This window comes from Anthonomus grandis, chromosome 1 (assembly GCF_022605725.1).
Source record: "Anthonomus grandis grandis chromosome 1, icAntGran1.3, whole genome shotgun sequence".
Taxonomy (NCBI): Eukaryota; Metazoa; Arthropoda; class Insecta; order Coleoptera; family Curculionidae; genus Anthonomus; species Anthonomus grandis.
This window is the reverse complement of record NC_065546.1, coordinates 19,960,334-19,980,394: the sequence shown is the minus strand read 5'-3', so window position 1 is coordinate 19,980,394 and position 20,061 is coordinate 19,960,334. Positions and strand designations below refer to the sequence as shown.

General features: G+C 30.8%; 1 protein-coding gene across 1 annotated transcript in view; it reads left to right on the top strand.

Annotated features, from left to right (window-relative positions):
• LOC126739404 (protein stum) overlaps positions 1 to 19,843 on the top strand; it is a 107,180-nt gene extending 87,337 nt beyond the window's left edge. Inside the window, exons 5-9 of the mRNA XM_050445078.1 lie at positions 17,172 to 17,594; positions 17,652 to 17,817; positions 17,868 to 17,994; positions 18,052 to 18,246; positions 19,035 to 19,843. Of these exons, the coding sequence (XP_050301035.1) occupies positions 17,172 to 17,594; positions 17,652 to 17,817; positions 17,868 to 17,994; positions 18,052 to 18,246; positions 19,035 to 19,138 (1,015 nt within the window). The 3' untranslated portion in view covers positions 19,139 to 19,843. The remainder of the gene's footprint in view (positions 1 to 17,171; positions 17,595 to 17,651; positions 17,818 to 17,867; positions 17,995 to 18,051; positions 18,247 to 19,034) is intronic.
• The last annotated feature ends 218 nt before the right edge of the window (positions 19,844 to 20,061 follow it).

Genomic DNA, 20,061 nt, shown 5'->3' with positions numbered 1-20,061 from the left:
TATATCGCATGGCGATTTTTGAAATTAAAATTTTAGACAAAACTCACTAAAAACAAACGAAAAGAACTAGATACGAAAAAACTATTTAACACTAACAAGAACAAGAAACATGAAATGAACAAGATAAAAACTACTAAACAAGATAAAAAGTTAAATCAAATAAATAATATTTTGCAGAATTGTCAGTAAATTACGCTAAATTATTAAACAATAATAATTGTTTATACGACAAATTGCCTCCGTAGTCATGGCATCCGCATTCGTGGCCAACTCCGCGAAAAATAAACTATTTAATGTTTTGACGTAAACATAAAATATTTTCATAAAGTGTTATACATCATTTTAAAGGGAAAAAAAAGATCTTTTTAATTTAGCAAAAAAACAAAATGGCCGCCGTAAGAAAAAAGAAGTTGAGGATGGAATCTCAGAACCGAAACGTCGAAAACAAAAACTGAATTCAGGTATGCGTTGTCTTTAAAAAGTTGTCCTAATAATGTTTTTACAGATTTTAAAAATACGTTAAAATAAAAAAAATACAGCCCTTTTTCAAAAATGCAACTTTTTGATTTTTTCCAAATATTTCAAAATCGGAAAAAGATAAAATCGTTCTGAAACCGGCACTTAATTGGTAACTAAATGGCCTACAACTTTCCCTATTTAACCAATTTTCTCTCTTTTATAGTTTCCAAGATACCCATACATGTACACCCAATTTGGGCCACATATATATATATATATATAGCCATATATATATATATATATATATATATATATATATATATATATATATATATATATATATATATATATATTTAATATATATATACAATTTACAAAAAATGAATAAAAGAAAGTTTATGCGAATACAACCTGTTCACAACATTACAAATCGTGAATGTTTTAGCCTACTTTTACAGATATCCACCAGCTTCCATCCGGAGTGCAGCAGATGATTTAGGCCTAACTTATTATTCTGTGTTTAAAAGTCAATTTTCAAAAGTCATCAGCTGAAACTGGATGATTACCAACGTCGCGTTCGATATTATGAGACACTTCTGATATGCCTCAAGAGGATCAAAACTTTCTGAAAAAAATAATATGGACAGATGAGGCAAAGTATTTTTAATAGAAGGAATCAACTTTTAAAAGATAATCAAATAGCTTTTTTCATTTACGACGGGTAATTAAACTCCCAAAAATACCTTCAGATGTTGCGCTCAGTAGTAGATTTTCTGGAAAATTTTACGCTTGAAGATCGCTCTTGCTGGTTTCAATTGGATGGGGTACCCGCTCATTGCACTGAGGAGGTGACACGTGAGTTATTTGAGAAATTCGATGACCGCTGGTTTAGGCATTTGGGACCATGGCATTGGCCTGCGAGATCACCTGATCTTACACCACTTAATTTTTACTTTTGGGATAATTTGAAGCAAATGGTATACAAGACACCGGTAAACAGTAAACAGGAACTACGTCAACGACTTATCAATTGCATTGGTCAACAAGATCCTTCTGAAATACAAGCAGCGACAACACATGCTGTACAATGCAGGATTTTGAAATGTTTAGAAGTCAATGGCAAACATTTTGAAAATTTACTGTAAATTATTTATAATCACATGTTCGTGCTACAATTTTGTCAAATTGTCCATGAATAATAAATAGATTCGTCAAAACTTCATTTGAATAACTATTTCTTTTAATTTCAATTAATTTTTAGGTAACTATTTTAAAGAAACACCCACGACTATTACTATTATTGATTAACTAAATGTAACTGTCAAACGTCAATAGCATAGCATTGTTTGGTCATGACCTAAAGCAAATATGTCAAAATATTTCGATTTTTACAGAAACTTGCTTTTATTTCAGAAACCGAACTACATAGATATAGGAATATGATACCTCGTTAGACAGGAATCTCAAATTCCTTTTAGAATATGTTATAATATACAGGGTGTTCCGATAAAAAAATGCATTTTACACATTTTTTGTATCTAGCGGTAAAATTACTAATTTTGACCAACCCTGTATAATGTAGAACAAATTTTTATAGTGAAGACTAATGTACATAATTTCAATTTTCTGCGCGTTCCAGTGCCGTAGTAATAAAAATTTATTTGGAGCTGTTTTGGTTAAAAAATAAAGGAAATAATTAATTTCTCGAAAACCACTAAAATAGGTATAGGAATATTTTATACAAAAACAATCATAAAGCGATAGCGGATCAGAAAATAAAATAATATACAGGGTATTCCATTTAAAATAACAAAGTTGCTACTCCTTTTTGGCATAAGCGGCAACGCTGCATCGATAAAAATATTTTTAACTGTTAGATCTTCAGCTAAAACCGATGGTGTCAAATTTTCAAAAAAAAATCTATTTTCCGTTCTCCGTAAACGTTATTAGCTAATTTTTTTTTTAAATACGGACCTGCATTTCTTATAACTTATTTTAAAAGCATTTTTTATTCCCTTTAAAATAATATATCTCATTTATACGTTTCCCAGCGTTTCGACGTATTAAAAACCATCATCAGGAATTTTTTCTTAATGCGGGCCTGATTTCTTTTATATTATAAATTACTTACTTAATAATACAGTAAAAAGTTTATCTTTTTGGTTGTTATTTAAAAATATTTATAAATGCTAAAACAATATAAAAGTTGTAATAATAATTCCATTTTAGACACAAAGTTATTTGGTTTTTTAAATAACCTTTAAAGAGTGTATAATTTATTTAGCTGTCATCATTTTATTTATTTAATCATCATTTTCTGAAAAACATTATTGGTACTAAATATTAAACATCAATATTAAAATGAGGTATTTAAAAAAATAAATATTTTGACAATTATCTGCCTAACTTCATAATACATTTATTTTTAATAAACAATATAATAATGAATAAAAATAAATCCAGAATTGATTTAAAATAAATAAAGGCTATTAAATAATATGTACCTAATGATGAAATAAATTGTTATTAATCTAAATGTTCGAAATGACCACCATTATTTTGTAAGCATTTTCGCGCATTGGTTACAATTTTTCTTTGAATGTTCCTTAACATCTGCGGAGACATTTTATTGCGATGTACTTTGATAAACCTGGTCCTTAATAAAACCCCATAAGGAAAAATCCATGAGTGTTATATCAGACGACCTTGCGGGCCAATTTATAGGACCGTTATTACTCATCCAACGATGTGGTTTAAAATTGTTCAGAAACCTCGCACAGCGCCGATCTTGATGGGCAGATGCACCGTCACGTTGAAAATATTCAAAGTCTATTATTGCGTCAAGAGGAATATCATCCAAAACATCTTAATTAATTAAATTTTAAACCATGAGGAAAAGAATAAACATTTAAAAGTATTTAAGTTTTTAGCAATTAAAAAAGTCTACACACTAAGGAAAAATTCCTGATGATGGTTATTAATACGTTAAAATGTTGGGAAACATATGAATGAGATACATCACTTTAAAGGGAATAAAAAATACTTTCAAAATATGTGATAAAAAATGTAGGTCCGTATTTAAAAAAAAAGAAGTTAATAGCCGATGCCAAGATACCAAACGTCATAAAAAAAATTAAAGGTGAAGTTTTCTAGAGCACAAAAAATTTAAAAACTTTGTAATTAAAAGTAAGTTTCTAAAACCAATAGTTTTTAAAATAATAATTGGAATAAAATTTGCCGTTTTTTATATATCACCCTGTAATTCACGAACTAATCGACATTTTACAACGCTGTAAAAGGATTTACAATAAGCGTCAAAATTGGTAACTTTTTTCTCCTATAGTTTTGGAAATAGCAATAGTCAGACATAGCAAATAAAACCTGTATACTGTTGTATTAAAGAGTAGGTACCAACAGTTTAAAATAGGTTGTTAATTTGTGAACGTAACAACTTTAATAGTTTAACTCCTTCAAAAAAATTAAATAAAAATTGTAATAAAACAGGAAATAAACTTATGTTTATTAAGGGGACATTTTATTTGCTGGCTTTTAATCAAATTATATTAACCCTCTAGGGGTAGTAAAAGTAATCCCTTATTAAATGGAAAATGAGGTTTGGTGATAGACCTTAAGTTCAATAACAGTTTTTCTTATTATCAAATAAAACATACCAAAATTCAAATTCTACCCTCAAGATGGGGATCTCGGATCTATAGAGATCCGAAGATGATTAAATTGAAAATTTTTGAGCTTAACAATACGCCGTTAAAAAAATTAAACATTCCAAATGGTTCTGAAGATATTCCAAAAAATATAAAATTTTGAAAAGACATGTCAAGACGATATTTAAACTATCATAAATATTATATGTTTTAAATATTTGTATATTTGGTTAGTATTGTAGTACAAAGTAACAAGTATTTTACCTTAGAACATTGAAAAACTTTTAATGTTCTAAGTATTTTACAAATCATTTAAGAAGTTATGGTTTTTACGATAGAAATGTCATTAGAACGTTAGAAATGTATTAGTTTATGTATCCAAAGCGAACAGCACTATACTTTATTTAAAACTTTGGATAAAATTCTTTGTACGTTTGGTTCTTTTAATACGCCTAAAAGTAAATAGGAAGATAGAATGGATGAAAAAACTAAAGAAAACTTAATGAGCTACGGATTAGCGATTTTTGTCCTTATTGCGCTACATAAAAAAATACTTTGTAGATAATTATGAAATTATGAACTATTCATTTAGCTCAAAAACTGCATCCTAGTGATGCTCAAAGACATGTCTTTTTTTGTGACTGGCTAGCGCAAAAAATTACTGATTACTCCAATTTTCTTGATATAGACCGATGAAAGTACCACTGTGGCATTTTTAATAGAAATAGTAAACGCATTTAGAGATAATTCCCGATATTTTCTGTAAATTCGGGCACAAATGCGATTTAACCTAAGTGTTTGGGCAGGTATTTATTAGCAGATATTTAAACTCTAAATGGAGATTCTTATTACCAGTTTTTAAGATCCGATTTTAAAGACTATTTGGATATCATGGATTTTTTAGAAAATCACTATAAAATTTGGTTTTATTAAGATGGTGCTCACCGACACAATACATGACAGGTTTCAAATTATCTTACAGAAAGATTTGGTCAATTAGGTCTTTAAAGACAGGTGGATTTACTGATTTAAATATTTTAGATAAATTTTTAAGGGAAACACTAAAAAATCGAGTTTATGCCAGCAAGGAATTTTAAAATATTGAGGAGATGCGGTTAACTATTATTAGGGAGCTTAACCAATTAAGAAGACAAGAAATAAATAGCGCGGTGCTCAGTCTTCGTAAGAGAGTGAAGTTTTGTCTTGGTACACAGGTACAACAATTTGAGCACTTAATATAATTTTATTTTAGGATAACTGTTTTTTGTTGTTAAACTTTTTTTATGTATTTATATTATTGATTTATAAAGTTTCCCTAGTTTTCTTTCGAGTAGCTAGATTAATTTAGTTTTTGCCAGTATTTCAGGTTTTTAAAAATGATTGAAGTGGATGATAGTTGGCAAAAGACGAAACCTCGCATTAAAACACCATCATGTAGCACAAGAAAAGTGACAAAAATTATTTAAAAAACGTATAAGAAATAAGCTCGGAAAAAAATAAAATTGATTTTTTAAAATTTCGCATTTTTTCGAATATCTTCAGAACAGTTCGGAGTTTTTTTTTTTAAACGGCATATTGTTAAGCTCAAAAATGTTTAACTTTGTTTAACCATCTTCGTCTCTCTTAGAGATTCCGAGATCTCCATGTTAAGGGTCGAACTTGAAACACACTGTATATTCTATCTACATTAAAGGTCTGGAGAATATCATGGCAAATGAGCAAACATTTTGCCATATTTTTAAGAACAAGAAGGAAAAATAAAATATTAATTTTCTAGCAAATATAATTTCCAACTAAAATTATTGTACTACTTTGATTTACCTTTTTGAAAGTAATCTTATTTTAAATGCATATCTTAGCAACGGTATTACAATTGGAAATCGTACAAAGAGGACTCAACCAAAGTCTTTAAAAAATCTCTAGTACCAAAGAAAAAAAGAGCCAACAACGATAAAAGAGCCTACATATAAATAAATGGATCTTAATTATGTATGTATTTAATAAAGCCCGAAGACGGGTCTAGGAAATAAAAAATTTAGAGAACTTGTTAGAGGATCAGCAAGGTAAATTGGTAACGAAAAATACTGCACTCAACCAAAGAGTTGAACATAAAACGTACAGTCAAGTTCTTGTTTCAAATATAATTATGAAATATAATAGAAAAGATAAAACAGCCACGAAGCAATTATCATTTAGCATGAAGAGAGAACACTTCAAGAGAATAAAGAACATATTTGAAAGGGATAAACTGGTCTCAGAGGAATAAATATCTGACGTAAAGTAAAGTCCTCACCTGGCTTGGTACGGAAAACGAAAATGAATTAAAGAAATTAACTTTTTAATTAAATCATAAATAATCATAATCAAAATCAGCAAGAATTTTCTCTGAATGAAGAATTGACATTGATTCCGAATATTAATTTCAGGTAAAATCATACATAGGCGGATCACGTTTACTTTTGCATTCCTTTATAGTTATATTCAGGAATCCCAAAATCTCATAATACAACCTAAAAATCCTTGTAGTGACTGTTCGGGTTATTTTCAATTATCGTCAATTGTATCCCATTTTGGATGAGATTGCAGGGTATCTCTGTAATTTTTCAAGATATAGCTTTGCGGTTTTCCCGATTCTGAATCACTTTTTTCTAAAACTTTTAACTACTTTTATTCCTAAAATACAGGGCAAAATGAAGATGTTCACTTTTGGAGATGTTATTATTTCTCAGGCCCTGTATAAGATAGAAAAAAAATGGTTATAATAGATATTTTTATGTATAAATCAGTGGCGTATTTAAAAAAATTTTTGGAGCACTGTTTTTCAGATTGAGCACAAACTTGGTATTTTTTAAATGGGATACCCTATATATTTTAACGTCAAATTTTTGTAAAATTTTTTCTGATTACATTGATGTATCACAACATACTCTTTAATAAATTTTAGCTTCAAAAATCAGAAAAATCCATATTTATGTTTGTTTTTTAATAGTAGGCCATAAATAATTTCACACATGCATTTAATTATAACTTTTTAAAAATGCCATTTGATTTAAACCTATTTATTTAATAATATTTTAAACATAAACTCAAAGCATTACTCTTTAACATAAACTTACAAATATTGAAAACAATATATCGCTACAGATTTAACATTAAAAACTGTAATTACAACATTGACATTTTGTCTTATACATAAAGCATATACAGTTTCAATTCGCTTTAAGGCATTTAAAATTATGAAGGGTTGCTTTGTAAGTTTCTGAAAGCTTCTTCGGTTGACGCTCGGAGTTTATCTATATTCAAATTCAAATATATTACTTAAAATTGTACGGTAATGTTACAAAGTGTATATAGTGTATATTACTTAGTGTTTGTGCCCTAAGTCACAAGTGACTTGTCAGGACACAAGTATTTCAGAATACAATAATAATTTAACAATAAGTTTGAGAGCTTGTTATATAAACCAAATTAAATTAACTTTGAATAAATTTGTAAAAGTAATATTTAAATAATTTCATTCTTCAATTCTATCAATAAATAATATTTGCAAATATACCAGTAATTATAACATTTATTTACGTTAGAAAAGATAGGTAAAGATTTTTGGCCCCACATAAGAAATATGACCTTGACAAATTGTAAAATCTACCTTAGTCAAAAAAACATGTTTTCTCGTGACAGATGTAGTAATATTAAGGCGTTGGGGTAGAATCTTACAAATGTTTTTATTCTTCATAAAGTTTAACTGTTGGGTCTTTTTTTGGTTTTTTATGTATTATTTTAATATATATTTTTGAGTGATGACTAGGTTTGATAACATTGCGCTACACGCACTACCCCAAATTCTTATACCATAATTTAGAATGGATTCAATCAGAACCTGACAGACCACCTCCAAGAACTCACGAGGCATATATTCGCGTAGTTGATAAAACTTATGTTATCTTTTCTTAACTTATCTTTTTAGTTATGTAATCAAATGTGCATATTGTATCTTAAATTTTTATCAATATAAACGCCGAGGTCTTTTTGTCTACGAAACTGAAGAAATCTTAGAATCACAAGTACAATTTTTCATCTGATTTGCAAAACAAGGATGAGTATGTATTGTTAGTTCCACAGGTTCTTCTTGATGATTACTGTTATAAATCGAGAAATTTATAAAGTTGCTTTTATTACTATTTAAAGTTAGAACATGCTGATCCGTCCAAAGTTTAATTAATGTGATATATTTTTCAGCTAGCTTTTGCACTTCTGACCATGATTTTGATGTTACTAGAATTACTTTATCAGCGTAATAAATAATAGAAAAATTTATTTCAGGTAAAATTCTTGTAAGGTTATCTATATAGATAAAAAATAAGAGTGGCCCCAGGACTGTACCCTGTGGCACACCACAATCAACTATTCCCATCTCTCCAGCGAGATTATTAATTTTTACCTGTTGTGTTCGATCACTAAGGTATGATTCAAAGAGCTCTAACTTAGTACCCCTAAAACCCATGTCACCCAGTATTTGCAAGAGGATGTGATGAGGATGTGATTCGAACACACCCCTGAATTTTAAATGAATTTAGACATAACTTTTGGGATGCGCTGTATACCTTAATTCTAAAAAACCTTCCTTTATTTTGTCTTTAACAAAATGATACTTAATATCTAAGTGTTTAATTCTTTTAAGCTGTTCATGAGAATTACAGGACCTAATAGCAGACTGATTATCCTCATAGATAACTCTTAATTACTTAACAAATTTCAACTCAATAAGTAAATATCTAAGCCAATAAACTTCATTGGTACATGTACATGTACAAGCAGAGATTATAGATCTAAGTCTATAATCTCTGCTTCAGCAGTTGAGATGGCCACAGTTCTTTGTTTTCTTGAATTCCAAGAGACAATATTTCGAAATACCAAGAAAATAAGTAAGCCAACCTAGGTCTTTCATCTTAAAATTTACTTTTAAATTCATCTTTAAATTTTTTAATTCTTTTTCGGATGACCCACTTATTAAGATATCATCCACAAAAATAATGACATAAATTTTTACATTATCAAAATTTTTTACATACAAACAGTTATCATATTTGTTTCTAGAAAACCCTTCATTTTTCATGAAATCACACACAATCAAACTTCTGATACCAATATAATGGCGCCTATTTTAACCCATAAATTGCTTTATTTAATTTGCAAATCTGATTTTCCATATTACACGCCTTAGGCAAATACATATACAAATCTTCTTTTAGATCGTCATGCAAAAAAGCGTTACAGACATCCAATTGGTATACAATCCAATTTTCTTGAACACAAAGAGACAATATTGTCCTAACAGTTGCTAACCTAACTACTGGACTATAAACTTCCTCAAGAATATTTTGTTTAAAGCCCCTGGCAACCAAACGACACTTAAACTTACTAATATTGCCATCCTTGTTCTTTATTTTGAAAACCCATTTACTGTCAATGATTTCCTCTTCATGAGGTTTCTCAACCAACTGCCAGGTGTTATTTTCTTTTAAAGCACTCAGTTCTTCATCAATAGCTGCTCTCCACATGGTAGTCATTGCCTCTTCGTAGCTAGTTGGTTCATCCTCACTCAAACTAAAAAAACTTAGGTCATAATTATTAATCAGATTTTTGCGAACTTTTAAAACTCTAAAGGGCCTTAATCTTTGGTCTCTGTTTCTCACTGTGTTGACTGGGTTCACTTCTATGTCATGGTCTATATTTGGATCGACCTCTGGCTCTACATTGCTTTTATAGTCTAAATCAAGTTTGGCTCCTCAGGTTCATCAGGAGGTTGCATATCTTGTGGCTCCTCCAACAAAAACTCACTTTTTGATGCTCAATGATTTCTGGGTAATTATCTAGACTTTGGGACACAATATTTTCTTCTACATTTTCTGTTACTTCAAAAATAAATTCTCTCTATAATAGCCACTATATTGATTTCCCTGTAATAAACCCTGTACCCTTTTACATTGTCTGAATAGCCAGCAAATATTCCACATTTTCATGTCTAATTTTCTCCGCTTTTCCTGAAGTATAAAGGCCCACACTTTACTACCAAAAATACCTTTGACCATATTTAACTCAAAAGTTCTCTTAAAAAGTTACTCGTAGGGTGTTTTCCTTTTACTGGACTCATATCAGTTTTATTTAATAAAAACACAGCAGTATTGGCTGCCTCGCCCCAAACATTTTTAGTCTCTCTGCTAACATGGTCTTAATAGACTCTACTATGGTCCTAGAATCCCTTTCTACCCTACTATTCTGTTGGGGAGTGTAAGGTACCGGGGTACCGTCAACTCATGTTTTATACCTTTCTTTTTGAACAAATTTTTTTCTGCCGAATTTAGAAACTCCCCACCATTATCGCTTCTGATAATTGTAACCCTTTTATTAGTCTGATTTTCAAAATATACAAGAAAATCCTTCAAGATTTCATACACATCAGATTTATTTTTTAAAAAATAAACAATTCTATAGTTACTATAGTCATCCTTGAATAAGAACATGTACTAAGAATTGTTTAATGAAGGCTCTTCCACTGGCCGACATAAATTTATGTGTATTAAATCTCCTGGTCCGGAGGCTCTATTTTTATTTACTCTATATGTTTCTCAAAATTTTGCTTGCACACAAGAACTGCAGAAATTGTCAGATAATTTGATTTCAATACCATTAGAACTTAAAATATTACCAACATAGCGAAAATTTTGATGCCTAATGCTTTATGCCATCATTTAATATCTCTCTGATTTTTAACAAAATAACAATTTTCATTACTAAACCCTAACTTTGGACATTGCTCTAACCTTATGGCTACCCCTACAGTAATATTGTTTTCAGTGACAAATTTAGCCTCTTCGGCATCAGAAATTACAGATAAACATTTATCTAGAGCCTTTCCTTACGAAAACAAATTAACCTTAAGATTAGGTATATAAAAAACATCACACAACGTTACATAATGAAAAATATTACCATTATATAAGCATTGATACAAACTTTATCTTGATCTTCCGCTTGAAAAGTTGTTCCATCACCAATTTTGATGCTCCTGGTGGCCTCTAGTTTTGTATAGCTACGAAACAAGTCCCTGTCCTTGCACGTATGCTGCGATGCACAACTGTCCATAAGCCATTCGACATCTACTTCAGATTCTACCATACTAGACACTGTAATGAGGGCGAAGTACCCATTTCCTCCTGACTCGTTCCTGAGCGGATTCTTGTCTCTGTCATCCTTCTTTTTCTTGGCAAAACAGTCCTTGATTAGATGCTCCCTTTTTTTGCAGTAGCTACATTCCACATTTCTGCATTGCCGCTTGAAGTGGCCAGATTTTCCACAGAATAAACATTTTTTAATATTTTTGTCACTATTTGATACTTGACATTGCTTTCGGTTCGACATAGGTCTAACAGATTGATATGTCAGACGTGACCTAAAATGGCGAAACTTCTCAGGCAGAGACATAATAATTTTAGTCATAACCATTTTCTCCGGTATGTCTCCCATCTGTGTGAGTTTAGCCCTGATATTAGTAATTTTTTAGTCACAAAGCCATTTATACTGTCATTTTGAAACTTTGCATTATAAAACTGGCCGTTAAGAAGATGTGCACTGACCTGATTTTCTCTCATAAATACTCTCCAATTTTTCCCACATTTCCTTTGCGGTTTGACACAGCATGACATGGCAAAGATCATCCATCATGGCACATCATCCTCCATTCTAGTGACCAGTGATTCTTGGGTGCGTGCATCCTTTACTCCCCACTTGGCAATCTTGTCATTGTCTTCAGTAGGCCTCTCTTCAGTGCCAATAGTAATTTCGTACAGACTTTTTGCCATCAGTACCACTTTTAGCTGGAACCGCCAAACATTTCAGTTTGTACCATTTAGCTTCATGATAGTGGTTGCCTCCATTTTCTTTGTTCTTTTATTCTTCAGTTTTCACTATATATTCACTTTTTTATTATTCAATAAAAATAACTCTTCAGATTACTACCACAATTGAGAATGTGGTTGGGCCCATAACCTGTAGTTGTGAAAATTTATGGTAGCAATAAAACTTAATAGTGAAAAAGGATTATATTAATATAAAACACGTGCAAAGAATAAAAAATAGTAACGTAACCTAACCTAATAACTTATATGACTACTGACATCCAACTACTGTCAAACTAATAGTATATATCTCTAATAGTAGGGATGTGTTGATTGTTACACTACAATAGTCCAGAAATTTTCGAGATATTTGGTCTTTTTCAGTTACTTCCTTACCATTTTCAATTATAGATTTTATAATTACATTTTTATTTACGGTTTCGTTGGTTACTTCCCTGATGGTTTCCCATATTTTTTTTGTATTGTTTATGTTTGTATTTAATTTGTTTTTAAAAAATAAATATTTAGCTCTTTTAATTAATTTAGTAAGGACATTTCTGTACAGTCTGTAAGTTTCTTGTGTTTGGAAATTTAAAGGATGTTTCAGGGTCAGTCTCTTTAGTTTATCGCGATCGAAATCCAGTGATCTCGGTCATCTGATTGGTCTGTATGTGCCAATCTAGCGTCTACCAAAACGAGCACTTAAATATTCTCTAACTATCCTTGAATTATAAGCGGGTGCTGCATCTTGCCGAAAGTATACCTGATATCGCTGTGCTAAAGGTATGTCCTCCAGCAACTCTGGCATATTATTTTTTAATATATTTAAGTATCGTTGGTCAGATATTTACCTTATACGGTTTAAATTTGCTTTTAAATTTTTTTTTTAATTTTGGTATTGAAACTCTGGATTGTATTTTAACCGGAATACTGTAGCCCCAGATGGCTGACATCTTTCTGGAAACCTAATAAGATCTTTTTTATTTTCTAATTTTTTAACAAAATAAAATAAGTTGAATCTTTACCTGTTGTAAATATAGTTGCAGCGCTGCTTCGAGTTTTTTGTCAGAAAGGTTTAATTTTAAGTATTTAAACCTAGTATCCATGGCCTACTACTAAAGAAACAAACATAAATATGGATTTTTCTGATTTTTGAAGCTAAAATTTACTAAAGATAAGGTTGTGATACATCAACGTATTCAGAAAAAAAATGCAAAAATTTGACGTTGACGTTAGAATATAGGGGTGTTCCATTTAAAAAATACCAGGTTTGTGTCCAATCTTAAAAGCGGTGCTCTAAAAAAATTTTTAACTACGCCACTGACTTTTATGTAAAAATATCTATTCTAAACAGTTTCCAATTTTTTTCTATCTTATACAGGGCCTGAGAACATTTCGAAAAATGAACATTTTCGTTTTCGCCCCTCTATTTCAGGAACAAAAGTAGTTGAAATATTTCTGCTTGTAGCTTTAAAAGTTTTAGAAAAAAGTGATATAGGGCAACACCACCGAAATAAAGATCTTTATTTCGGCGGTGTTGTATAGGGTCGCGAAAACCGCAAAGCTATATCTTAAAAAATGACAGAGATACCGTGCAATCTCATCCAAAATGGGACACAGTGTACTTAATGGGATTTAAATAACTAGGAAGTTAAAGCTAAGCACTTTGGTTTAAGACCTCATTTGGAAGTGCAAGCATAGTAATTATGCTCATGAACAAACACTTCAACTACTTCTGTGAAGCCATTTTTATACTCTAAGAATAATATGCCAAGCTGGGAAAAGGACTTTAATTTATGACGGAAATTTAAATTTTCAACTTTTGTGAAGCTGGTTGTTAAATAGAATAAAAGAAATAGAAATACAAGTAAATTTAATAAACATTATGGCGTTAACTTTACAGTGTTACTATTTTGCCAAGAGTTTGCAGACGGTAGCTCAGAATTATTGGAGGCTTGGGATTGTTCGAAGGTTCACTAATGACTGGCTATTAAAGAATTTAAACTCGATCATAACTATTAAATAAGAGGGCGCCACTTTTTTTTATAAATGAAAGAAAACTAAGAAAAAAGATTTGGTATATAGGTTTCAATTAACAATTAAATGACCCTGGATAAAGTAGATTTAAGGAGGCAAAAAAAAATATCTTAACAATACAACCAAATTATATTTACATCAAAGATATGTATACACCTCATTTTCTAATCTGTTAAATGTTAATAATTTATTACGAATTAAAATATGAATAATGTTGATATGATTAAATAAAATAAGTTTGTCAAAAGTAACATTTAAATTATGAGTAAGCTACTAGGTAGATTTCAGCACTTGAAAAATAAATTGCAATTATTAAAGTTTTTAGTAAATATTTGTATTACGCAGGGGAAAGTTCATGAACCTTTTTACCTAAGGCATATCAGCCTTAACCGAGTTATATCTACTTAACTACCAAAAAAGGTACTGAAAAATACTGAACAAAAAATAACTAAAATTATAGATAAGAAATTGACGTATTAAATTATGATATTGATTAAATATTTGTAGCAATAAATTGAAATTAAAGGTATATTATTAAAAATTTAAAAATGAATATGTTATTAAAAATTTAAATGTGAGACAAATCTATGGTTAATAATATTTAAATAAATGGAATAAACTGGTCTGTATATCCCTCCAAGAAATGAATGGCTCGCCTTCAAAACCAAGGCTGTGAATGTATGCCATTTGTAGCTTAGCTATCTGGACTAGGAATATCTAATACTAGCTCTAGTCTTATCTAATACTAGGTCCCAGCTCCACCACTTTCAGCAATTTCCCGGGGAAATCAAAAGCCTGCAGCCATCAACAATTGAAGAAGAAAAAAGAGGAAAACGGAAAAGTAAAACCCTAAATTACGGTTGCCATTGTATTCACTGTCGATAAAAAAATGAATGGCGTTAAAAATGTGACACACTCACCTTGCTAAGTTTCATTATCTATCCATCAAAATCTTGGGCATCCTGCACCAGAATTATGAAATAAACAGTTCCCTAAAGGAACAAGATTAAGGACTATAAATTATAAACCATATTGGCCACTTCCTGCTTCACAAATTTCGGAAATAAAAAACTGGCCTTTTATGTGCGCTTCTACCTGCGACACGAAAACAAGTCCTCGAAAAATGGATGCAGTACCGACTAAATAAGTAACGACCCCACCTCTCGCCTGAGCTGTCAATGTCAATCCAATCAGAGAAAACATTAATTAAGACCAACCAGAAGAGTGACGGACCGTCAACAGAAAGCATGAATAATTAAACCAGGAGAGTGATGCGTACAGTAGTAATGTGTCACTGACAGTGTGAATTTAAAGAAATATGAATAAAAGAAGTTGACTGAAATTATTAATATAATTATTGAAATTAATGAAATATCAATGGAGCGTTAGTGAAAATAAGGAGTAGAAAAATAAAACGCTACAACATCGGCAATAAATACATAATGCCCCTAGCCCTCAGGAGCTAGTACGTTGTGCGAGGACTTGCTGGTATTTTTTTTCGCCTTAATATAAACCTAAATTGCAAAACAAAACAAACAATCTAAACTATGAATCTACTGCAATTGCAATACTATTTGCAACGCATAAAAATTAATTAAAACTCATAAAACTAAACAAAACAAAAAAAAAATCAAACAATTCAACAAAACATTTTTATAACAGCATCACCAAACTAAATACCTACTGTATTTTGTAGTCCTTTGAAAAACTGTTATTACCGTACTGCACCAAAGCAAGACACAGATCAAGATTAAAATTAAAGGATCATATAAGTGGACATGTTAATTTCTAATATTTACCAAACCATCAATAAGCTGTCTATTTTGAAGGATAATAAATTTTTTGATCCTACTTTTAACCAATCCCAATGAGTTGCTACCTAGAATAACACCTCTCATTTCTACTGGTAAAAAATTATAACATCTGGCAAGAAGATAAGTAAAACAATGTTGCCTTATTGTCTTCCTAGCTCTAGTGGTTTGTGAGGAATTCTGTTGACGATTTCTTGTATTATACTGATGGGTAATTAATGAAATGTTTGACTTATATTTGTGTAAATATGTTAAAATATTATAAAAAAATATTTGACGAATATTGAAAATTTTTATTTCACTGTACAGTAGATCTGAGGAATATAATCTAGGTTTCTTATAAATAATTTTAATGATACTCTCCTGAACGATTTCTAGGCATTTTAAAAATACGTCTCTAGCCCCTCCCCATCCTAAAATTCCGTATTGAAGACGAGATTCTACCAAGGCATAAAAAATTATTTTTAAATGCGAAATGCTTAATATTCCAGCTAAAAACTTAAATCTATCCAATAAAGATCTTAAGGTATTTGCAACGTTTTGTATATGAATATTCCACTTAAGTTGTTCATCTATGGTAATACCTAAATATTTTATGCTAGGTACTGCTGAAATATAAGTTATCTTATGGTTCAATTAACCTATCATAATTTGGAAGACCATCTCTGTATGATGAAAAACGCAGAAATTTAGTTTTATCATAATTTACACTCAATTTCCTGCTCGAAAACCAATTAAAAACATCCTTTAAAACCTCTTCTGAATTTTTTTTTACAATTTCCCAGTTTTTTTCGGTAAAAAATAAAACTGTATCATCCGCGAAGCTAATAATATCGGCTGAAAAATTTGTTTCCAATAAAGAGTTTAAGCAAATTATAAAAAACAAAGGTCCTAGTATAGTGCCCTGAGGTACACCGCACTTTATAATTCTTGTTTCGCTAAAAATATTTCCTATGGCATCCTTTGGGTGCGGCCAGATAAATAATTTGTAAATAATGTATGCGGAATAACTGTAACAACCGACAATATCAGGATATTTTATAATTAATTTTGCCTTTATTTCCTACTGTTCATCATAAATTAGTAATTTGTTTACCTATAATAGATAACAGTATAAGGTATTGCTTACCGCAAGAACTTTTTGGAAGGTTATCTTGATTTTTATTAAATTTGGTTATTCTGTTTTTTCTTGTTTTGATGCCTTGCTTAAGTCAATTCAAAGTTTAGAATCTATACATATTACGTAAAATCTGCTATAGCTAATAAAAGAACATTTTAATAATTGCATTTTTTTCTTTTTATAGTCTTCCTCCCTCGCAACATCATTCTCCACCACCCCCAGCCGAGCCAGAAAAAGAAACTGTTCCACCCAGTCGCTGTAAGCGGTTTATAACCTCGTGTACTAATCTCTTAACGTGCAACAAGTGTGCAAGGTGCAAAAAGCTTTCCAAAAGCGAGGAAATCCAAGAGATTACGAATGAAGTTGCAAAAACCGGATGCTTTTCATGTCTAAGGAAAACCAAGCCCAAAAACGACCAAGTAAGAATAAATATTGAAGATGAAGAAGCGGATCAAGTCAAAAAAAACATATGGCAGAAACTTAATTGTTGCAAGAAGAATAGAGTGGGTGACACTCAGAGTTGTTTTACTTTGGGAAAACGAAAAGAAAACTGGATGGAGAGAAGTGGACGACAGGGAAGTGTTTTGGAGTCGGAGATTCAACCCAAGTAAGCTTGGATTTGTCTTTTCTCAATTTTTTGGTATTAATTACTGTTCTGTTCTAGATCAAAATGTTGTTCAAAGGACAGCTGCAAAAATTTTTTTCGTAAGATTTTCTGCAATTATTGCAGAAAAAAGGAGCCGATTCCACCGCCTATCCCAGCTCGCAAAGAATCCATGATTAGTGGCAAAAAGAAAAGCCTGACACCCCTCAGCATGCCACCACCTGAGGTAATTATTAAATATTCCATTTATAAATAAATTAAAATAAATAATTTTAGGATACCACTCCAAAAATCGATATGAGTCTAGTAGAACATTCTTCTCATATGAAAGGAGCTATACCAATACTGCCCGTTTGGTTGGCCTGGTTTTGTTGCTTTATGAACTGCATTGGACCTGGAACCGGTAATAATAGATTGGTGTCTTAAATAAGTCTTAAATTACCAGTTCAAATATTTTTAGGTACAATTTTGAGTGGTCTCTTCTGCCTGTGCATTGGTAAACCGAGATTTTCTCAAAAAGATGGACCAAAGCCGCGTATTGGTTCATTCATTATCAACCTCATTATTGGGTTTAGTCAATTCTTTACAGTTCTGTTTTGTCTCGTGGGATGGGGATGGTCAATCTGGTGGGGAGTTATTATGATTAAAATTGCAAGTAAGTATTTTAGTGACCAGTAAAGGGAAATCTTAGCCATTATACCAGTACTTCAATTAAACAACTCTTGTAATACTAAACATATTCAAGATATATTTAAAATTGCAGTTTGAGTTATTAATAATGTTAAAAATTTATTCCAGCGTTAATGGTACTCCCACTTTAGTAACTGAGGTCGACCCTAATTGAACGTCGAGTAAAGTGGATCTGATCAATGCCGCCATTGCATATTGCTGTTCACTACACAAACATTTCCTCTCTCAGCGTCCAAAGCAATTGCAATCGGAGAAGCATTGTCATTCTCTCTTTAACCTAAGATTTCTTATTGGCTCTATTGCATTACATCGATATTTCTGCACTCTTGCCGGAATAGATGCTTAGTTTTTTCCTTTCTAAAATTCGTCCAGCTGTCACTCTGTCGAGTGCTCCTCAAGTTGCGCTCATGACATAGGCTTTAGGCCGGTGGTTGTAAAACACACAAATATCTCCTTTCTTTTCTTTTTATCAACCAGTTTACTTGAAACGTCGTTCGCTCCACGTCTACTTGGAACTCGTTATGACGAGGCATCGTGTATACAATTTTTTTTCTGCAAAGGTGATTATCATATTCTAATGTGGAAATCCAACAATCTTTGGCGGATTTTATTAGAATTTGTACTAAATGAGAAGTTAGAATTTTAACTTATAGCGTAAAGTGTTGTCCAAGGCAAACTGGTTTAAATCAGTATCAACTTTTCTGAAGCATAGTGTATCATTTTATTTAACACATAATTCTTCTTATTTTGCAGAGCGACACAGAAAATTAAAACATCTGGAAAAACTTGAGGAAAATGCCGCCAAACCACAACCGATTGGTGGTCATAGACGTAACCTTGAGAGAGGTAGAACCTAGGAAAATCTATTAGAAATTTTGAAAAGCTGCAGGAAAGCTTTTTTGTAAATGGATACGTATGGGGTTAGGCAAAATAGATATCGCACAAAAGTATTCGCTGGCCGAAAATAAAAATCAAATTTTGTACCTTAAAGCAATTTATACATACATTGTATTTTAAACTATGTAGATACAATCATCCGTACTTTAAATCTTTTCTTCCTAACAATATGTAGGAAAATTATACATCTTAGCAGTAATAAGAGTAAATATTTTTTGTATTACCAAAAACTAGTTAGACAATAGAAATGTACAATTTTACTTGTAAATAATCACATTATTATATTTATTATTGATTTATATTTGTGTTATGCAAAATATTAAGTCTTAATATTCTGCAAAATGTTTATTAACTTTGAAAGAAGAGATGATATTATTTTTAATGTGTTTCTTTTAACAACATTGAAGCGTTAAATTCTAAAAATTTTTAAGGTTGGTGCTTCTAGAGAACAAAAGTCGTATGCCTTATTTAAGGGTATTTTTAATGACAGAAATGGATGTATGCGTGTCATTTGGGACTAAATTTTTATAGAAATTTATTAATTTTTTTGTTTTTTAAGCGCATACACTGTTTGGACCATCTCTGCATTGAATATTACTCGTAATTATATATACAATAATTTATAAAGTTTTTCTGTTATTTTTAATAAAATTTTTAACCTGTTAGTAATTCTGTTGATTTACCCGCTAAACATATCCATAATAGGACTGTAATTTTGATAAGTTTTGAAAAGTTAAAAGTGGATTTGTGAGGTGAAATTCAGGAGTTAGGGAAATATACCTAATTAAGGGAAGAGGGAAATATCTTAAGGGGAGAGTTGAAAAAGGTTGAGGATGTAACGAAGAAATATAAATAAGTAATATATGGTCTCAAGGAGACAGAG